The sequence below is a fragment of the Dromaius novaehollandiae genome, chromosome W (genome assembly GCF_036370855.1).
Source record: "Dromaius novaehollandiae isolate bDroNov1 chromosome W, bDroNov1.hap1, whole genome shotgun sequence".
NCBI lineage: Eukaryota > Metazoa > Chordata > Aves > Casuariiformes > Dromaiidae > Dromaius > Dromaius novaehollandiae.
In genome coordinates this window covers 38,414,636-38,434,280 of record NC_088130.1, presented here as the reverse complement: position 1 = coordinate 38,434,280, position 19,645 = coordinate 38,414,636, and the positions used below count along the sequence as shown (strand labels likewise).

At 35.7% G+C, this 19,645-nt stretch overlaps 1 protein-coding gene across 11 annotated transcripts in view; it reads right to left on the bottom strand.

Annotated features, from left to right (window-relative positions):
• Positions 1-204: 204 nt before the first annotated feature.
• LOC135323497 (myocyte-specific enhancer factor 2C) overlaps positions 205-19,645 on the bottom strand; it is a 126,931-nt gene continuing 107,490 nt past the window's right edge. For 5 of the 11 annotated variants that reach the window (XM_064500791.1, XM_064500790.1, XM_064500788.1 and 2 more), the window contains 5 exons: positions 15,181-15,353; positions 13,878-13,901; positions 12,858-12,987; positions 11,843-11,978; positions 205-4,886 (listed from right to left, as the gene is read on the bottom strand). In XM_064500791.1, the coding sequence (XP_064356861.1) occupies positions 4,565-4,886; positions 11,843-11,978; positions 12,858-12,987; positions 13,878-13,901; positions 15,181-15,353 (785 nt within the window). In that variant the 3' untranslated portion in view covers positions 205-4,564. The remainder of the gene's footprint in view (positions 4,887-11,842; positions 11,979-12,857; positions 12,988-13,877; positions 13,902-15,180; positions 15,354-19,645) is intronic. The other 6 variants (XM_064500797.1, XM_064500796.1, XM_064500798.1 and 3 more) reach the window with 3 other exon arrangements.

Genomic DNA, 19,645 nt, shown 5'->3' with positions numbered 1-19,645 from the left:
TGTTGGGGCATTAATGTTAGTGCGGCACTGAGATGCTCAGGGTGCCGTGAAAAGGCAGATACTTAACTTCCTACCTTAAGCGCAAGATAGAGATCTTGAGTCAACTGCTGTTTGTTAAAGTGTTGATTCTTTCACGCATTACAGTGGCAAAACATTAAAAAAGGAACATTATTTAATTATAAAAAATGCACCACAGACACCGTGTCACTAAGAAAGCCAGTAACTTTACTGATTTGTCTGCAAAATACAAATTATACCTTATTTCCAGCAGGAGAATCTTTTGAAATTTTCCCTTTTTTGTTCACTACAGACAGCTGAATTAAGTCCCTTGAGATACACAGATGTGGTTTAACTTAGTTATAACATCTTGTCATCTAGTGGCGACAAAGTCCAGCTTATGCCGCTGTGAGCCTCTATTTTAATATTTGTTGCAAATGCTTGTATGCCCCCATTTACAAGCTATTTTGTAACTACCATTGTTTTATGGAAACAAATCCCCAGGAAAAAGAAAAAAAAAGAAAAAAGGATACAACAAACCATCTGAAGCAATCCAAGTGTAATGCCTGTGGTAACCCAGGTCTGCCATTAGTTACTCCACGAAAGACTCTGGTACTGTTTTTTTTTTATGAGTTACTAAACTGACCTCTTTGAATCAAACTGAGGTATGGATCAGTCTGAGGTATGAGCAGGGAAGGTAAAAATGCAACATCTGATTATGCAAATAATCAAATGGATGCTTTTCATGCAGAAGGTCTGTGGCTCAAAGCTTGGATTGCTCCACATCTTTGGTTAAAATATATTAACAAAAGCCTTTTATTACAGCTACAGTCCGAAGCATTCTAACAGATACCAATGTTCCATCAGTCCTTCAAGAGACCTGTAGTGGCAGGAAATTAATGCCATATAACTGACGACATCACAGCAGATGGCACAAACAGGAACAGATGAAGTATGCCATGTTTAGGCAACAGCCTTTATTGAGGTTTCAAGTGGCTTTTAAAAAATTACAAAGCATTTACCTTCAAGGCGAAGGAAAAAGGAAAACAAAACAGCTTTGTTAGCACTATAGATAAAAGAGGGTATATAGGATAACACATACAATACAAAAGGGTTGACATCCTGAAAACAGTCTAGGAGTTCTTTTATTCTTATGTTAGCTTTACCTGAAAAAGATCTGAGGACAACAGATATTTTTATATTATTCATTAAAAATTGCTAAATTCTTCTTTTGGGAAAAATATAAGCCATTTTGTTATAAAACACAACTTCTGAAAAACATCGAAATGATAAAAGCTTTACTGTGAATGGCTCAATGCATACAACATACAGATTGTGCAGATTGGGTATATCATATAATTGTCACCAGCAATTAGACACTAACCGACAACACCTTTTAATAGAGGATTAACTTAGCCGTAACAATGCTTGGAGATGTTTAGAATGCCACTTCTGGTGTTTGAACTTGCAATTAAGAATGTTGCCTAAAACATTATATAGCATGGGTTAAGGTAAAGTAAATGTTAATACTCTTTCAGGGCTCTGCCCCAAACTCCTTAAATACAAAGGAATCACACAATAAACCCAAATTAGCTTTGCAAATACAATAAATGGTAAGGTACAGATAAAGGAACAGAGAAAGGTAGACAGTTATAGTTTACAGAAAGTGACTTCACAATCAAAGTTGTGCTTCTTTTCATTAGATCAGTTTACAAATATGCATTATCCCCCACTCTCTTGCCACCATACGTCAGTTGCCCTCAGTAGCAGGAACAAGAGGGATGACTGGCATCCATTTTCATGTGATTCTGTTCTGTTTGCGTTTATATAAAAATCATTGTCAGAATTAATATAAATTGCCTAGGCAATACTTTTCACGCTACTTTCTGCTTAGTTACTTGCAATAATGTATTACACCGCATGTCCCTTAAAAATGCTAACTTTCCTTTTTCATGTGTTGCTGAGGCAAATTGCAAGGTAAACTATTAATATGGCTATTCTTCATATTTCAATAGACCGACTCCCCCACCCCCACTGACAAGTTTCTACTACAATACTGATAACGTTGTACTTTTTTGTTGAAATGACAAGGTACATTTGTGATATATTTGCATATTTTTGACACACCAAAGTTTAAAATTCTCAGAAAGAGAACATGAGTATAGGTTTATCTGAAGGTGAAGAAAGTGGTTTTGAAAAACAGTTTTGTGTTTTAAAATTAACTATGGGCCCCATTTTAATTTTTTTAAAAAGACACGCGTATCTTTTTCTTTACCCTGCAGATTGCTACATGAGAGAAGATGGATGCATGATTAGCACAGTATTCTGCTTAAAGAGTTTCCAAATTATGCACTAGCCCCTGCATGGCTGAGAGTGTACTGGTAGGCAGGCTTACGTAAGGGTGTAATAAGGGAAAAGCATAGGTTATAATGCACACTGTAATCTATTCATTGTTGGCTACTACAGAGAGGTAGACTCTACCATTGAGCACTGCACAGCAGCTGCATGTATAGATGGGAAATAGAGGGTGTACTTCCCTTAACAGAATCTTCTGCGTTGATAGTTAGCTATTGCAGCTATATCCTTCATCATAGTGTCAATGTATGTACGTGAGAGTTGGAACGCCTCTTGGAAAAGGAGAAATATTACCAGTTTTACTATGGCACTAACATTTTGTTGAAACACTGTTCCCCTCCAACAAAAAGGTTAAACTGAAATATCTGAATATACCATTTTCTTCTAATAAGCAAGAGAGACAAAGAGGAACTTAAAACAAATGATCTATTCCTTCTGGTTAGGTGATTTTATTCAAAGGAACAATACGAGGCAGGAGAGAATGTGGATGCCAGATGCTGAAGCAGATCTTGCTGGGGTGTAATACACGGGGAGCGCTGTTCAACAACGTTCCCCTTGTGAGATAATGTGACCACAAAGGTCCGTGAAAAAAGGATGATCTGATGGCCAATGTTGGTTGTGTAAGATAAATCTACTTTTGAATGGTCCTTCGATTGATAATCTCTCTAAAATTTTCAAATCTGTGAGAGAAGGGAGTCATCTTTATAGTAGGTGTGTTGGTGCCAATCCCTCACTTTTTACTCTTTCTACCACTTCTGGAAATATTCACCTGCACTCACATACCTGACAGCCGTTAGAGCTGTACATCCAATTCTAACAGGCAGAATACCAGCTTCATTAATGAGAAAGGGCCAAAGTATGCCGCTTTGTCATTTAACCCGTGAAAAACTACAAGATACGCGGGACGTAAGTAATAGAAGGGCCCTTAACTTGTTACAATGCACAAAACAGCATGAAAGAACTAATCAGTATATACAATGGATCGCAGTTCACCCAACTGATTGTAAAATGTTGTATTAAAAGGATTTAGGTTGTTACACCATGGGTAAATTCTAACTTTTTACAGATCAGTCTTTCAACAGCTGACTAGGATCTGTAAAATGTATGCCCAGTAAAAGAAAACTGAAAGAAAATAGTTAAATGTGCAACTGCACAAATATAATTCCCCCACTATTAAGATAACAAAAACTTTTGCTATTACCATAATTATTATATATATTAGAAAGCTATACACAAGCATGTTAATTTCACAGATTTTTTTAAAAGATTCTTAATATTTTATATAATTAGAAATACACATTTCAAAAACAAAACTTCTGCAAAGAGAAAACAGTTATCTTGGTTAGCAAAGCATGGAGTTCTTCATGGCTTAGGGTAGTGCTTTCTATACAAAAAGTCCTCTTTGTTTGTTTTCTTCAGGACTGTTTAAAAGATTAGCGAAGCTATCAAGGAAAAAAGAACACATTTTGGCTTAAGGAAACTACAAAAGCCACAAATGCTTTGCAAACTCTGTCTTACTTTTTAATATGAAAATAAGCAAAATGTAATGTACATATTTTTATATTTTTTATTTAATAAGTGATGCAGACCCAGGATTTTTTTAAAATTAAATATGTTAGCCCTCAAACTCAACATTTTTACAAGTATGGTCCTCTTTAAATGTCTTTGATCCTTTTAACTGAGTGCCATACTCTAATGATATGCCTGCATGTTTGTGAGCATTTTAGGTATGTTAGGTGACCCAGTCTCTTTCTAGCATTGATTCACGGCCACCCAACTGCTGGGTCTGTCAAAACATCTGTACATTTTCTATATGTTGCATAACAGCTGCTTTCTCTCTCAGTAAAGATCTGCCACTTCTGGCAAATGTTTTCCTTTTGTCTATTTACATGTAAATAACGTTGAACCTGCAACATGACACTATCTATTGTAACATACATTTTGCAAGGGAGCACAACAGTGAAAAGAAGTTAGCCTTAAAATCTATTTTGTACAAGTGTTCTGTTGTACAACTCAAGTGCTAAGCTTATCTCAGCATTTCTGTTTATCCTTATACTGTATCACTGAGGCAATTTAAAAGTACTTTTACAAAACAGAGTACCTGACTTTTTTTTTCCACACACGGCACATATAATGCATATCGACCCCCCCTCCCCCATTAAGGTATAGCACACACACACTGCAAGAAAAAAACTAATAGGTAATAATGTTATCATGTTGCCCATCCTTCAGAGAGCCGCATGCGCTTGACAGAGGGGCTTTCCCTTTCGTCCGGCGAAGGTCTGGTGAGTCCAATGGGGGAGTGGAATTCGTTCCGGTGATCTTCTCGGTCACTTCCATCATACGAACTGCTACAGCTGCTCAAACTGTCAACGGGAGATCTCCCCGCCTCATGGCGCGTGTGCTGTGGGTATCTCGAGGGTGTGGTGGTACGGTCTCTAGGAGGAGAAACAGGTTCTGACTTGATGTTGAGGCTTTGAGTAGAAGGCAGGGAGAGATTTGTACTCTGAGATAAATGAGTGCTAGTGCAAGCTCTGTAGGAGGAAAGGAAACCCAGTTACAGACTGAGGAGGCATGGAGCCCCCAGAAATGCACAAACACTCACACAAAACAGCAGTGTAAAGGCTCACGCAGTGCCAGTGCATGCAGAGAGTCTGAGCACTGTTTTCTGGGGAGTATTGTGAAAAAATCTGTGGATGTGAGCATCACAACAGGCACGGTCCTCTTGAGTGCTTCTGGTACGCCCCAAGATTGAAAGACAGTCAAGAAAGTCTCTCTCTTTCATTCTCCTTTTTTTTTCTTCTTTTCTTTTCCTAAGTTTCATAACCAATTTTGGAAGCTGAGCCTTTGCACTGTTGGAACCACCTGTAGGTTTCTTTATAACTAATGCTTGTGTGTGTGTATGCACTGGGCAAGACAGGGGAGGCATGGACTTTCTGCTGAGATTAAGTCAATTAGTTCAAATGTGCCAAAGCATTTTCATCATTGTTCATTTTGACATGCGACTTTAGATGCAAACGAATTCGGGTTCTATACATTTCAGACCTTTTGGAACAGAATTGAATGGATAGGTCCTTGGATCAACATTAATAAAATACCACAGACAAGTAAAGTTTTAGATATGATTTTATGGTATAAATGTAAGAATTCCTAATTCAAAACAGAATTTTTATAAACAAACTGCCAAAGAGGAGAAGTAGTGGAAGGTGTCAGAGGAATATATTGATTTGCATGTAGAAGAACCCAACTCAGAGGATGTTTCGAACAGCAAGAGAAACCGTTACTCTAAAACTTTTTAAAAGGCAAGCTATATACCTACTCTAAGTTCATTTTCTTTATGTGTGTTTTTGTGGGCAGGCGGTGACAGAGCAAAACTGAAGCAGGCAGAGGGGAGAGTGAACACTGAGAATTACCTCTGAGAGAGAAAATGTGATCACTTGTATCTGAAGAATATTTTGTACAAAGGCACCACCTACTGGTAAAACCTGACTTTTTATTATTAAAATAGAGTTCTCAATATGTAATTCCCATTATGCTCTTAGACATTTTAGTTCAGGGACTATTTACCACGCTGTAGTTTGTGTCTAATCCCAAAGACACAGCTTCAAGGTTTCTAACAGTGGGGATTTATACAGGGAAGGATTCAAGGTAGTAGGGGCAATAGGCCACTCTGCTACAGAAGATTTTAAAACCGAAAGGGTGTGCAGACATCTTTACAGCAAGCAGAAGACATTTGGGGATTTGGAAGTATGTTTTAAGCTTGCAGAATAAATGGTTAAGTTTAGACATGGTCATTTCCATTTATTGAAATATTCTACTTTTTTGATACCTCACTGATTGAGTTGAGCTTTACTTAAGCAACATTTACTACAATAACTTTGGTAAAAGGCAGAATGTTGTTTTCTTTTCTTCTGACAAATTTACACTTGAAACTATATGGCTTCATTACTGAATGATATCAGCTGCTTTTTATCACTGATTGTTGCAGTGTTCAATAATGGATGGACCTTGTTAGACGACAGAGAAAACACCAGTACCTCCAATTGCTTTCACCTACCCTTCATTTGAATACAGAAGAGTTTGTTAAAATTTGCAGTGATCCCTTTCATAAGTCAGAATTAGTGATAGCCCTCACTGTAGAAAATGCAAGCACATTTTTGGCAAGCAGGACATTTTCTGCTTTTGTAGATATTAAAAAAACACACATAAGAAACTGTAAATATCAAACTCGGTCATTCCAATCTAGTGAAACATTCTACTCTTTTGTTGAAAACTTGTTGAAACGAATCCAACAAGAATTAAAAAATACCTTCCTGGCTTTTGTTTTGCTTTTCATTTCCAGTGATTTTATTTTTCAGTTACTTAGGAGATACTGGGACTTCACCTGGGAAAAAAGGCTGCCAGTATAGCATATATGATAGGATGCATGGTTTTAGATGCCAAGCTTACAGCTAAACCTGAAAGTCCCTAATACAGGATGGAGGAACCTGAGGATTTGATTTAGAAGTGTTTGATATGAGTAGATGACATGCCACTTAGCAACGTCTGAGACGCTTAAAAACCCATGCTGGTTAAAACAACCAGATTCAGTCAAATTTGTTTGTGTGGAACATACTTGACTTTTACATGCAGTCTATTCTGTTACAGCCCCCAGAGGAACAAATCTAGAGAGATAAGCTGCATTTTCTAAGAAATACAGCTAGTATTGTTACAATGCAATGTTACGTTTTAAAAAGGGAGTATGAGAATACATCTCTATAGACTTTTCTTTAGATTCTCTGTGATTCATCACTGAGGTTATGTAAATAACTCGTATATGAATTTGTGGCAGTCTTAAAAAATACTGAAGGTTGGTCTGCATTTAGAACATATTTTTTGTAAATTGAAAAAAATTTTAAAAAATCATTTCATCAGGTCAGGACTACATTTTTGAGGTTTAAAACAGTATAAATATTAAAGCAATTGATATAAATCATCATTCAAAATTTCCATTTAAGATGATTAAAAAAATTTTTTTTGTTCTACAACTATTTCAAAAATTAGTTCCAAAATGAGTTTTGGTGACTGTAATCTACATTATTTGGTTAAAATTTCTGAAACATTTTACCAGAATTTTGTATAAGCTGCTGAGGTTAATTACAATAAGGCTAATAAACCTATTGTTATATGTCAGTGCAAATGGTAAAAGAGTACTTACTTAGGTGCAGTCTTTAGTCTTGTATTCTAAATAGAAGAATGATCTCTATTTAGAATGGAAGCTTTCTACATTATAAAAAAATGCAGATATCTTTTTGCTACTGAATGAATTCTTTGTGTGTGTGAGTGTGGATACAGCTGTTTCTGTATATTTTACACAGTTGCTTCGTATAAATATGTAATTTTGGTCCAGGCATTTTGTCATTTGAAACATACTCTAAGTTCACTGAAAACCAGATGGGTTTTGAATATGGAAAGTCCACAGAGAAAATAAAGCAAATGACTTTAAAGGATTGTGTATATTATAAGCACTCAGTAAGTGCCATACAGTCTACTCACATTGACGTGATCACCTTTTCTCATACATTGTACAAAAACATTTCATTTTATGGGGACAATGAGGAATAGTAATGTTTTAATTTTACACAGCAGTTCCTATTCAGATCAGTATGAGTGAAAACGTCACAATTATTTAGAATACAACAACCACATGGGAGAAATACTGGTTCCTATCTGGGTTCAAGATTATGCAACTGCAAGTCAGGATGCAACAAGGTTGCAAGCGGGTTTAGTTCCTTATGCCCCTGAGATCAGGTCAGATTTGGATTCAAATCTCCAACTGGTACTGACGTTCAGCATGCACAGATAGAAGTGCAGGTCTGACTAGGTGATCAGTGATGACATGAACATGCATCAAATAGATTTTTGTAGAGGGCGAAAGAGGTCTATTGAAGGAAGAAAGAGTCTCACATTTTTTCACACCCATATTTGTTTCTCCAACTTAGCTTACCTCCTCACTTCAAATAAATTTTTTTTGTTCATAAATGTATATATAGAAACACAGGAATTAACACTCAATATTCACTATAAAATTTAGTTCTGTCTGTAACTAGGAGAACAGTGGATGTTTTTGACTTCCTAGTAATTCAGAAGAATAACCCCTCTCTGTTTTTCTTTCAGGTAAAAGCAAAGTGTTTTTTTTCCACATTTTTTGATGAATGTAAAAGCAGAATAACAATTTCTGTGCCAAGACATTTTTACTAGCTTTCACACTTTAAGGTTTACTCTTAAAGAATAATTTGAAACTGAATCACTGGAACATCTTATTTACAATGGTGGCATAAGAAAATTGGCTCAATCTGAAATATTTTAGGGTCTTTTTCAGAACGAGGAGGTTGGCAAAACTAAAACAAATTCACAAAACATGATGTCCCTGAGTTTAAATTTTTCAGTGAAAATGGTTCAGTGGAAAATATTTGTCCCAAACCAGTTCTGATTATTAGCTAATCAAAATTTATCATTGCTGATTAATCAGCTTGTTTGATAAGAATCACAGACCAAATCAACACTATGCATGGATTTGGGCAAATCTTTTGTTCATTTGGGCAGTAGTTTGGAGAAACTTCTCTTGTGTATAAAATTATATATACTGAAGATTCTTTTCATGAAATACTCTGATTGAGTTTCTATGTTTGCACTTATATTTTATGAAAGCCAAACTTTCACCTGGAGATGACATTTAAGGCAGAAAAGATCCTCCCTTAGACCGATAAATATGCATGTTTTGCAGGAAATGGACTTGTGCCTGAAGTATATAAACTGTTCATGTCAAAGTTAGGAATGGAATCCCCTCCTGGTTAAGTGATTAATTTCTGGTAGACTCTCTGGTCCATGTTAAATAAGCAGTAAGCTTCTTCTCTCCATAGGAGACATTGCAACAATATCCAGGCAAAAAACCCTTACATTTTGGGAGGGATACATTTTGATTTTTAATGGAATTAATGTGTATTTTTTCCAGACGTAGACATAGTTAAAAGACTCTTAAAGTAATATTTTTCTTTTTAATCTAAAATGTTAAAAATTCTGACTTGCTTTAATGTCACAATCATATCAAAACAGACTGTACGTTCTTATCCTATTCGTCAGGCTCAGCAACAGGCCAAAAGCTGTACAGGCAGTAAAGTGAGCTACTCCCATGTCCTCAGATATTTTCCCTCAAGCCCACTGGCACTAGTATGGTTGCTAATTGCAGAGCCAACATGAAGAATTATGGTCCTTCTACAGTTATCTGAAAAGATGTTTCTGACAGTGCTGCTGAAGTTGCTGGGGACCTATTTGGAGCAAGCTAATGTCAGTTACTAACCATATTCTCCTGCTGTGCATTAAGGAGCTGATAGTGAAGCCTCAGGCTCCAGTGAAAAACGAAACCTGATGGAGAACTGGGATACCTCCCCCAGTAACTCCTTTATTCGGAGGCACTCATAGGTGTATACACCCTCCTGCTTATCAACAAACATCTCTCAGCTTCCACTTCCTTCCAATTTGTGACCTCACTCAGCTGCTACTCACACAGTGTAGGGATCTGGGGGAGGTCAAACCCTTTCTAGGTCTGTTTTATCAAATGTCTGGGGATAACTAGAGTTTTGCATGATTGTCCCATTTTTTTTCCGTAAATTCTAGCTTAGCTGATGTGCACTGGATATGCTCTGTCTACTTTCATAGATGTTAAATGAGCCAGAACTTAGAATAGGTTCTTTTGTATACGTAACTCAACAACTAAAATAAAATCAAGAAATGCTTATTATTTTCTGCATGCACAGAAGACTTATCCAGAACTGTCAGTGAAGCAGCTTTCATAGCTGAATTCATTTACAAATCACTGAAAGAATAATAATAAAAGTAGCCACTCAGAATGTATTCCACCAGTCACAGTCATTACACATTGACTTTTTGTAATATGAATTAGAAACAGATGATGATGTGTGACATATCTGAAAAGGCATGTAGTTAGTTTAGGATTTAATTTATACTTTTTTTGGTTAACCAAATAGCCTTATTACATTCTTTGGTACACCACTGAAAACAATCAGCTTATTGTAAAGTTGTACATTGATGTCTAACATGTGAGTTTTCGATTTATTTGGGACTTTATGTCTTTAGTTGTATAGTTAGTCTGAATGGTGCCCCAGGAAGAGTGCAAACCTCAGAAAGAAAATAAAAGAAGCATAAAGAAAAAGTATTAAAACTATTTTTTCTAACACAGCAACTATTTCAGTTGCATGTTTTTATGCAGTTAGTATCTGTATAGACTTATTCATATATAAGTGGGGTTCAAAAAGTTTCTGTTTCCTCTAAAACATCTGTATAGCTTTAAAAATCCAAACTGCTTGTACATGGTAAGGAAATTACAGTAAGTTAAAAAATGTGGTCAGATAAATTAGAAGGAGAATTTTGAAGTCTGAGCCACATTTATAGCTTTAAGCACTTTCAGATTATGGCAACTGTCCTGTAAAAATTAGTGCACATGTGCAAAATACCTCTTTCTGAAAGAAAAAAAGAAGTTTAATTTTCAAATGCTTATGAATTAAAATTCTACTCATGAATATACTCTGGTCTCTTTCAGTTTATATTTTCACAATGAAAATGTTCTTAATTCAAATATGTTAGACTAAACCTTAGAGTAAGAGTGGAGTATTAGTGAATGCTTAGGATCTTACTCAATAGAAACTGCAGACACCTGGATTTTTGAAATCATATTCTTAAATTTTACTTGAATTAGCCAATAGGTTACTTTTTCAATAATGCTTTATGTGATTTCCCTGTGTGAATGTTCACACTTTTAAAAATAGTGAAATAATTTAGCAGTGTGCTTCACCAATCTTGAAAAAATATCTTGACATTAGCCACTAGAGGGCACAAATACCTATCCTCCTCAACACCAGGCAAATCGCAATGAGTTTCATGGGCTGCCAGACTCTTAGGCCTAATTGTTATTTGCTTGTATAAAACAGTTCCAAAGAAATGAAACTCACATGTCACAGCTGAGCAGATGGGAGTATATGATTATTATATAAGGTTAAGGCTTAATCTCAGATCAAAGCATTATGTCACTCTAATTAAAAATATTTAGAAAATTTTCAAGTTTTTTGTTAAAGTTTATGCTATAGTAACTGGAAATAAAAAGTATAAAGGGCAAAATAAAACAGCAGCACAATGTAAGTGTTTAGTTTTGTCTTTAGTGATGAAATAAAATGCTATTTAAAGAAATAAACAGTAAAACATGAGCAGTAATCTTTACTATATGACTGAGAAAATGCCAGGGAAACAGAATATTTCACTGTAGCTACCTGACAGGCTTTTCATGAAATATGTAGCTTCAAATTTTGGAAACTGAGCTGTTACATCCAGTAAATATGTGCTGTTATGTTACATTGATATATTTCAGATTTGGGATTACTGGGGATACTGAAGTCACTGTAGAACAATATGGTATTTTAAAGAAAGCACTGCTTACCCCAATTGACTGAGGGCAGATGGTGGCATATTATGTAGGTGTTGCTGTTGCCAGCCAGTCACAGAACCAAGATGAAGAGCACTGGCTGTATTAAACCCAGAGAGAGATGATATATCTGCACTACTCAGAGAGTATTCTAGATTTGAAAACAGAAAAGACAACAATTAAAAGAGAATTAAGGAGGAAGCAATTAAACAATAACTAGCATCATAATTTTCACATGTCACTTAATAAGCCTCTTAATTTTAATTATACCAATCATACTAAGTTGCACTAGAAAAAGTAGACTCGATTCTTCAGTCAACTCATTAATTTGGGAGCAAATAATGTACTAATAATTATTCTGTAATTTACCAGGGCTTTTTTGGATCTGAAAAATCCAAAGCAGTCTTACCCTATATATCCACCATAACTATATACACATTTTCACAGAGCCAAAGACTTGAAAAACATCGTAATATTTCAGTTATGGTCTTCTGCACAGAACCCAGTAGCCTGCGTCTGAACAATGCATGTCTTCTCTAAAAGCATCCGGCCTGGATACCATACAGTAGCAATGCACAATGGGAACTGGAAAGGATCTCTTGGGGCTTCATTTCTAGTCCTTTCCAGGTAACTGTATGACAGCTCGCAAACTTACTGAACTCCATTTTTACACAAGGGAAACCGCTTGCTCCCACTACCCTTGTGGTTTTAGGAAGATGCATTCAAGAACTAGATGAAATTACCTGTTGTATTAAGAGGATCAAGAAGCCTGTTTTAAGTCACATTTCTTCTAAAAGCCAATGGAAGAAAGCTATCAAAACAGTTTTCCATTTGAACAAATAGCCATTTTTCAAATAGGTATGTCTCAAGTTAGTGACAGATTCAGAATAAGTAAATGAAGCATGAAAGCATATTAGCTTTGAATTTTTCAGTTTAGCCCAACGAATATTAGCTAATTCATTACTACTGCGACAGACATTTGTCCGCATCTTGCTTCCTCCCCCCTTTTGCATCTTGCCCTGATACTCACCAGTACCATATGTTGTTGAAATGGCTGATGGGTATCCTCCCATCCCTTGCCCTGGTAGAGTAGGAGTTGCTACGGAAACCACTGGAGTAGCCAATGACTGAGCAGACTGCGAGTTATTTATCCTCTGATTCTTTTAAAATAAGTAAAATAAACACATTATTGACTGGGTTTAAGTCAGTTAAGTGTATCAGCTTTCTGGGTATGTTTTGTGCATAAGAAATACAAGCTGATACAGATTTCTAGAAATTAATCATTTAGCATGTGGCTTTTATGAACTCTGCCAACCCTATCATTTACAATCCTTCAAGAGACCAGTCGTCACCATAGTAACCCATTACATCAGTATCTCCTAGGTAACTAAACTAGTGACAAGTAAGATTGCTTTTATTGTGGGTAGAAAAACAGACCATGTGAAAAACTGATGAAATATGTAAACTCTACTCCCATTGTTTTGCTTTCCATTCAAATGCAAAAAACCCCCCAAAACCCAAACCCGCTAATGGATTTTATGCTTAATTCAATCAGTAGCACCACGACAGAGCTCAATACTGAACTCTTACCAGCAGATGGTGCTCTGACTACTTTGGTTTTTATAATGATAAAAGTAACTTCCAAAGGTAATAGGTAGCAAAGCATTACCCATTTATCTTCAACGCTGGGGCACTAGATACTGTACTGAAAAAACTGCACTAGAAAACTCTAGCTCTGTGAGTCTCAGGATAAAACATCGGGGGGCCACCAAAAAAATGTAATAAGGCTGCGTCATCTTCAAGAGCATAAGATTACATGCTAGCAAAACACCACCAACGGGAAACTGTTTTAACATGCATTATTTGAATATGTGCAACAAGTACTTCTTTGTCTTCTCTACTGCTAGATTTCAAAAATTATGATTGGCACTCTTGTTCATAATATAGTAATGGTAAAGTTTTCCATTTTATTTCAACCACCACTTCATCTACACAGACAAAAGAAATGTTTTTTTTTTTCACTATCAAGACAAACATCACTACCACTTACCAAAAGCAGATCAACATCCTCAGACTGAGAGCATAGGAAAGGAGCATTAAAAATTAGTGAACGTAAATATGTACCAGGATGCAGACATTCTAGCATAATGAATAGCTTCATCTGATAGAGGTAGCAAATTAAATAGTTTCTGAGCATAGTTCAGAAAAAACAGCAGCTCATAGATGTGTTCTTTGTCCTTCTAATGAGATATTTGTCTCAACTGTGAAGACAACCCATCCAGTTTTCAGCACAAGTCATTGTCTTAGAATTCATTATTTCTTCCACAGCCCCAGTGGCTGCAGATTATGTTGCTATACTGGTTTCAAGAGATCTGACCATTCACAGAATCCCTTGGAAAGTATCAGTTTTAAGGACCTTGGAATAAATCATTTGATGGAGACAGCCTGTCACTGCCTTGGTTGACTTTGAGTATAGCCCTGTAGGAGACTATTTATTACTCATCCTCTCAGAAGACAGCATCACATTTATGGGGTTTTTAGTTTGATATTCAAAGTTAATTTATAATGCATCAACCTAAAGTAGCCGACTTGGAAGTTGTTTTAATAGCTTGTCTGTTACATAATGGAAAAATGTGTTTATAGTGTCACTTAAATTCACCATCAAGATCCTTTTTTAATCAAGCCCACTTTTAATGTTAAATCACTCATGAAAGATTTACTAGCAACCACTAACCCACTTTCAGTAGGGAACTGAAAGGTACTCACATGACACCCTAATGATTCCACCTTCTACCATAATACTCTGCTTAAATGTTGTTAATCCTGGCAGGAGATACAGCAGTCTGATGCTCCATTTTATCCTGCTCTACCTATTTATTGCCTCTTTGTTGCCATCATTATAAAATTTTGCCTTTGGAGTTCAGAGTGACAGAGTTCAAATTCACTTATTTGTAGTTAATCAGCCATCTGCTGAGCATCTGTGTGGCTAAATATTTAGGAAAAATATAGCGTATTCGGAATGCATAGGGTTAAATTCAGTCTTTATAACAAATCTAGGAAAGGATCTTCCAGCTACAAGGAAGGAGAGTGCAGATGTTTGGACTGTGCAGGACACAGTTCCCATTTTGTAACTCAATAGAAAAAAAGGAGGAAGTAAAAATGACTTCATAAAAGCAATCAAACAGGCTCTGCCTACATCCTAGCTTGATATGAGGCCTTAAAGCTAGACGGAAAGACCAAGCAAGCAAGAACATAGAATGTTTTTCTACTGATTTTAGTGGGCTTAGCAGACCCTGAAAATCTTAAATATCTGTTATCTGAAGGACAAAAAAAAAGCTTTGAAAATGCATTACCACTGATGGCATTGTATTCTTGCTGCCAGGTGGAATAAGCACTCGAAGATCAGGTTTACGGTTGTTCATTCCCAGATTCATTGGGGGCGGAGATTTTGCTTGCATATTCTTGTTCAAGTTGCCAGGTGAGACCAGCAGACCTGGTGAGTTGCGAGGGTTGCCATACCCATTTCCTGTTTAAAAAAGAAAAAACGAGATACGAAAGGAAGAGAGAGAAGGGCCATAAGCTCAAACACATTTCTGACTGAACATTAAAAACTTCAAATAAAAAAATTCAAAGTAAATACATGTGTCAGGTAATGTCTCTATATAGGAAAATAAAACTTATGCCATATTTGGAACAATTGGTCTTACAATTCTTTCCTTCATGGCAGCTGACATTTCAGGGATGTGCTGAAATTTTACTGGGTTGTATGACTCCATTTATAGTACTATGGTGCATAGCATAATATAATGTGCATCAAAGCAGCCAAGACCTAACTTTTGCCTTACAAGAGAATTAGGAAAGTCAGACAATCTTATGTCTTAAAAAAAAGTCAAAGCTATGCTGTGTTTTCTTGACAACTACAGAGGATTCTGACTTGCCTGACTCAGCCCTTTCCAGTTCATGATTTTGTTTTGTTTTTAGACAAAGGATGAGTACAGCAAGGCTATAATTTCCTGAAAAGACAGGGGGAGGAATAGGAAGATTCTTAAATGTTTTTGGCTCTCCTTCCCCACACTTTCTGGACCTGACTCTGTCAACACTAAAGTCAATGGGAGCAAGAGCATGTCCTTATTTGGAAAATGGGGTCAGGAGAGATACAGAAACTGCCCAGTCACAGTGAGGAACGAGTATAAAAACTAACACAGAAAGAGAAAAATTTCATGTATAAATACCAAGAAAACAAATCTTAGGAACGACATTCTGTCCTGGGCTCATCTTTGGTTCACAGCTAGCAAGCTGTGACACAGCCTAAAATCAGTGTGGGGAGGTAAGTTAGTGAGCATGGAACAGGCCTATGAATTGCAAGCCCTGGGCCTGCATAATTTCCTCTGTAGTCCTAAAGTCAATGAAGCACTCAGCATCTCATGTTTTTCATATGTGAAAGGGGGGTTACAGACCTAATGGACATAACTGTATTACAGAACTAAATTTGATGAATTTCTATGAGGAGGCCATAAAAATAACAGTAAATGAGAGTGAATCTGTTTTCTGCTTTGGATAATGAAGTGTGCCCAAGCATGACTAACATTAAAACTGAATTTTAATTTGCAAGCACATAGACTAATTGTATTTATCAGATCATCAAATTCACGGAGAAGAGGCTCAATCAAGGGCTATTAAATACAAAAATACCACTTTAGGCTCTGGAAGACCCTGACCTGTGAAAACTAGGGTTGGGACGCACGGCAAGTATCACCATGTGCTTGACTCCCATATTCTTTCTGTACCTGCTATTAGCCCCTGGTCTGGTCTGGCTTTTTTATTCTTATGCTTTTAATTATAATGATCTTCCAACCATTTGCAAAAAGAATTAAGATGAAAACTTAAAAACACTCAGATATTAAACAAAAATATTCTTTACAGTTAATCTAATTATTTCCTTAAAATTATCTTACAGTTAGTGAGATAAAATGTGTTAATTTAAAAAAGTGCTTGTTTATACTTAGAAGCTGAAACAACAGAGCACTAGCAAGAAGTTTCCATTTCATGTCAGTAGGCTATTTTTTAAACAAACAATTGCTCTCAACACAGACTTGCTATATTTTAAGCTCTAATTAATACTATGTGTTATTAGAAGAAGAGAGGTTAAAAGGGGCATTTTAAATATACGATTTTTTTTCTAGAAGCTACAGTGCCTTTTAAAAGCTGAACATCAGTTTGATAAACCAAACATGGAGAAAACAGCTATGACATGTGGTGAAGTGATCAACAGGAGAAACTGAAGCAAAAGAAAAGTTTCTCTGGTGCTGGTTTCATATAGGAGCTATTTTACCAAAAGGAGGTAAAACTGCCTTGTGAAATCTGTTGTATGACAATCATTTGTTCAGAGTGTGAAAATGAACCTGTTTGAAGAAACAATGTATTTTTTTTTAATTTTGCAATTTACAATCTAAGATATTTAAGGAAACCAGGCGTTCTAGTCTATATCTTTGTTTTTATGGTTGTGATTTTTGGAGAAAAGAAACCTTTACAAGAAAGCACTCCTGTTTTCCACAGAAGATTTATTTAATACAATTTTCTGTTAAAAATTAAGCGAAATAATAATGCATCCTTATCAAATTATACTGTTCAGAAACATTAGTCAGACCTTTAATATTATTTACACACTGATGTAAAATATTTTGAACAGTGATAACCTTTCTTCCATTTATACTTTTAGAATATCAAATTATTTTTAAGAACTATTGCAATCTTCTTTTCACCAGTAGATTTCTGCTGTTCATGGTATATTATGCCAACTAGCATTTTGGAGCCATATAATGACTCTTCCTCCTTCCAGCCACCAAATTGTTATTCTTTTGGTATAATGTGGATTCAGGAATGTAAGACTGTGGACCTTAAACCAATGATATAGAAACCCATCATTTGAAAATCAATGATGAATGCATGCATGTGGCTTACAGCTAAGAAGAGTCTGCATTTAAACCAGCTCTTTAAACTGTATCCTCCTTACTCATAAAGCTGTGGCCTGCTCTGAGGCAGCTGTCCCACCTTCAGATAAATCCACCAAAGAGAATGGTCTCATTTACATTCAGAGGCAAAAAAAGTATAAGACTTCTAATACACAGATTAAACCTTTCTTCATCCTATACTTTAAAATTACACTCTGCCTGGACAATTATCAATTTAGATGTGACTCTATGCAGAACATCACATTCCACTATCCACTTGAAAGCGCAAAAATTGTATGTCATGTATGAATGGATTTCCTGATTATAGATTATAAGAAAATGAAAACCAGATGGATTTTAGAGCAAGTTGGCTTTACATTTGTATTTGGTTAAAAGCCATATTTTTGCTGGAATAGAACATTTTTAAACATTACAGATATAACTTGTAATGCATAATGAAAATAAAAACAGTAGATGCACAAGTTTTAAAGGGCATATGTCAGAATTTGTAAATTTACAGCATTTTCAATTTAAGAAGTTTTCAGAGAAAACGATTTTTCCTAGTGTTGTTTGTTACACTGATTTGAAAGAGTAAAAATATTTTACACATAAAAGAGCTTGTTTCTAGACAGAACTAGTGGAGCAGCACGTGTCATAAAATGCAGTGCCAGACTTTGTATTTGGACTAATAGCACAATATAAAGACAAATGCTTTCTGAGCATAGAATGCTCTTCTTGGGCATGTTCCCATATTCTGCAATTAGGCACAAGTGCCATTGACTTTAGAGGGAATTTTGTCCAAGTATAGATTGCATGATTAATCCCTATGATATCACTTTTTAAAAACTCATATCCAGAAAAGCTATTTTTATGCACCAGTAGTTAGTCAGTTGATAAGAATTAATACAAAATATTAATCTACTCATGGAAAACTACTATTTGAACTATGCTGCAAATTCAAATACTACTATCTTAAATAGTCACTTCTGTGTTGCAAAAATTTAAGGGCAAGAACACAGCATAAGTTTACTCAGAGTAGGAAAAAGAGCAAAGTTTACTTCTCTTACTTCATTACCCATTGGTAACACCTGTACTTTACATGTAGTTTTGGTCATTCTTATGTCAGAGGTTGAAAAATGACTGCAGTTCTCGATATTCTCAGAGGTAGGGCTGAGCTTCTCTACTGAGCATTTAAGTTTGGAACCTTTCCACATATTAAGGTAACACAAATGAGCAGTGAATAATTTATTTCCATATCCCTCAACATTCTTGAACAGTATTATCACAAGTTCAAAGTCTCAAAGTTCGAAATATTGGACAAATTTTGTATTTTGATTTCTTGAATTCACTTGATTTTTTATTTTACCATTACAAAGAAACAAAAATACAATGAATAAACAAAACCTCTGTGGTAGTCCTAGAAGAATTAAGAACAAGACACACAATGAACATGTCCTTTCTTTGCTCTTTGTTATGCTTCTCACTGACCGTATGTGTTGAGAATTTACAAGATCTTCAGGAACCTGGGACTCATACCTCCCATTAATTTTAATAGGAAAAGAGCTTTCAAATTCTTGAAGGAGTTTTGGTAAATATTAGTGGTCATTTCCAGTTCTTAACAAGCATATACTCTTACTTGTGGAAATTATCATAATCCTTCCAAGAAGAATATCTTCAATACACATCCCATACCTATGACATGATGGTTGACCACTAAGCCTCTTAAAAGGGATGTTAGAATTAGAATGAGTCTATATGAATATGAGACCCAACTATGCTATAAGTTACCCTGGACTTTAAAATACAAGAAAAATAAGTGAAAAAAACCAATAAATGCAGTAATAGAAATTTTGCTAAATTTACACCC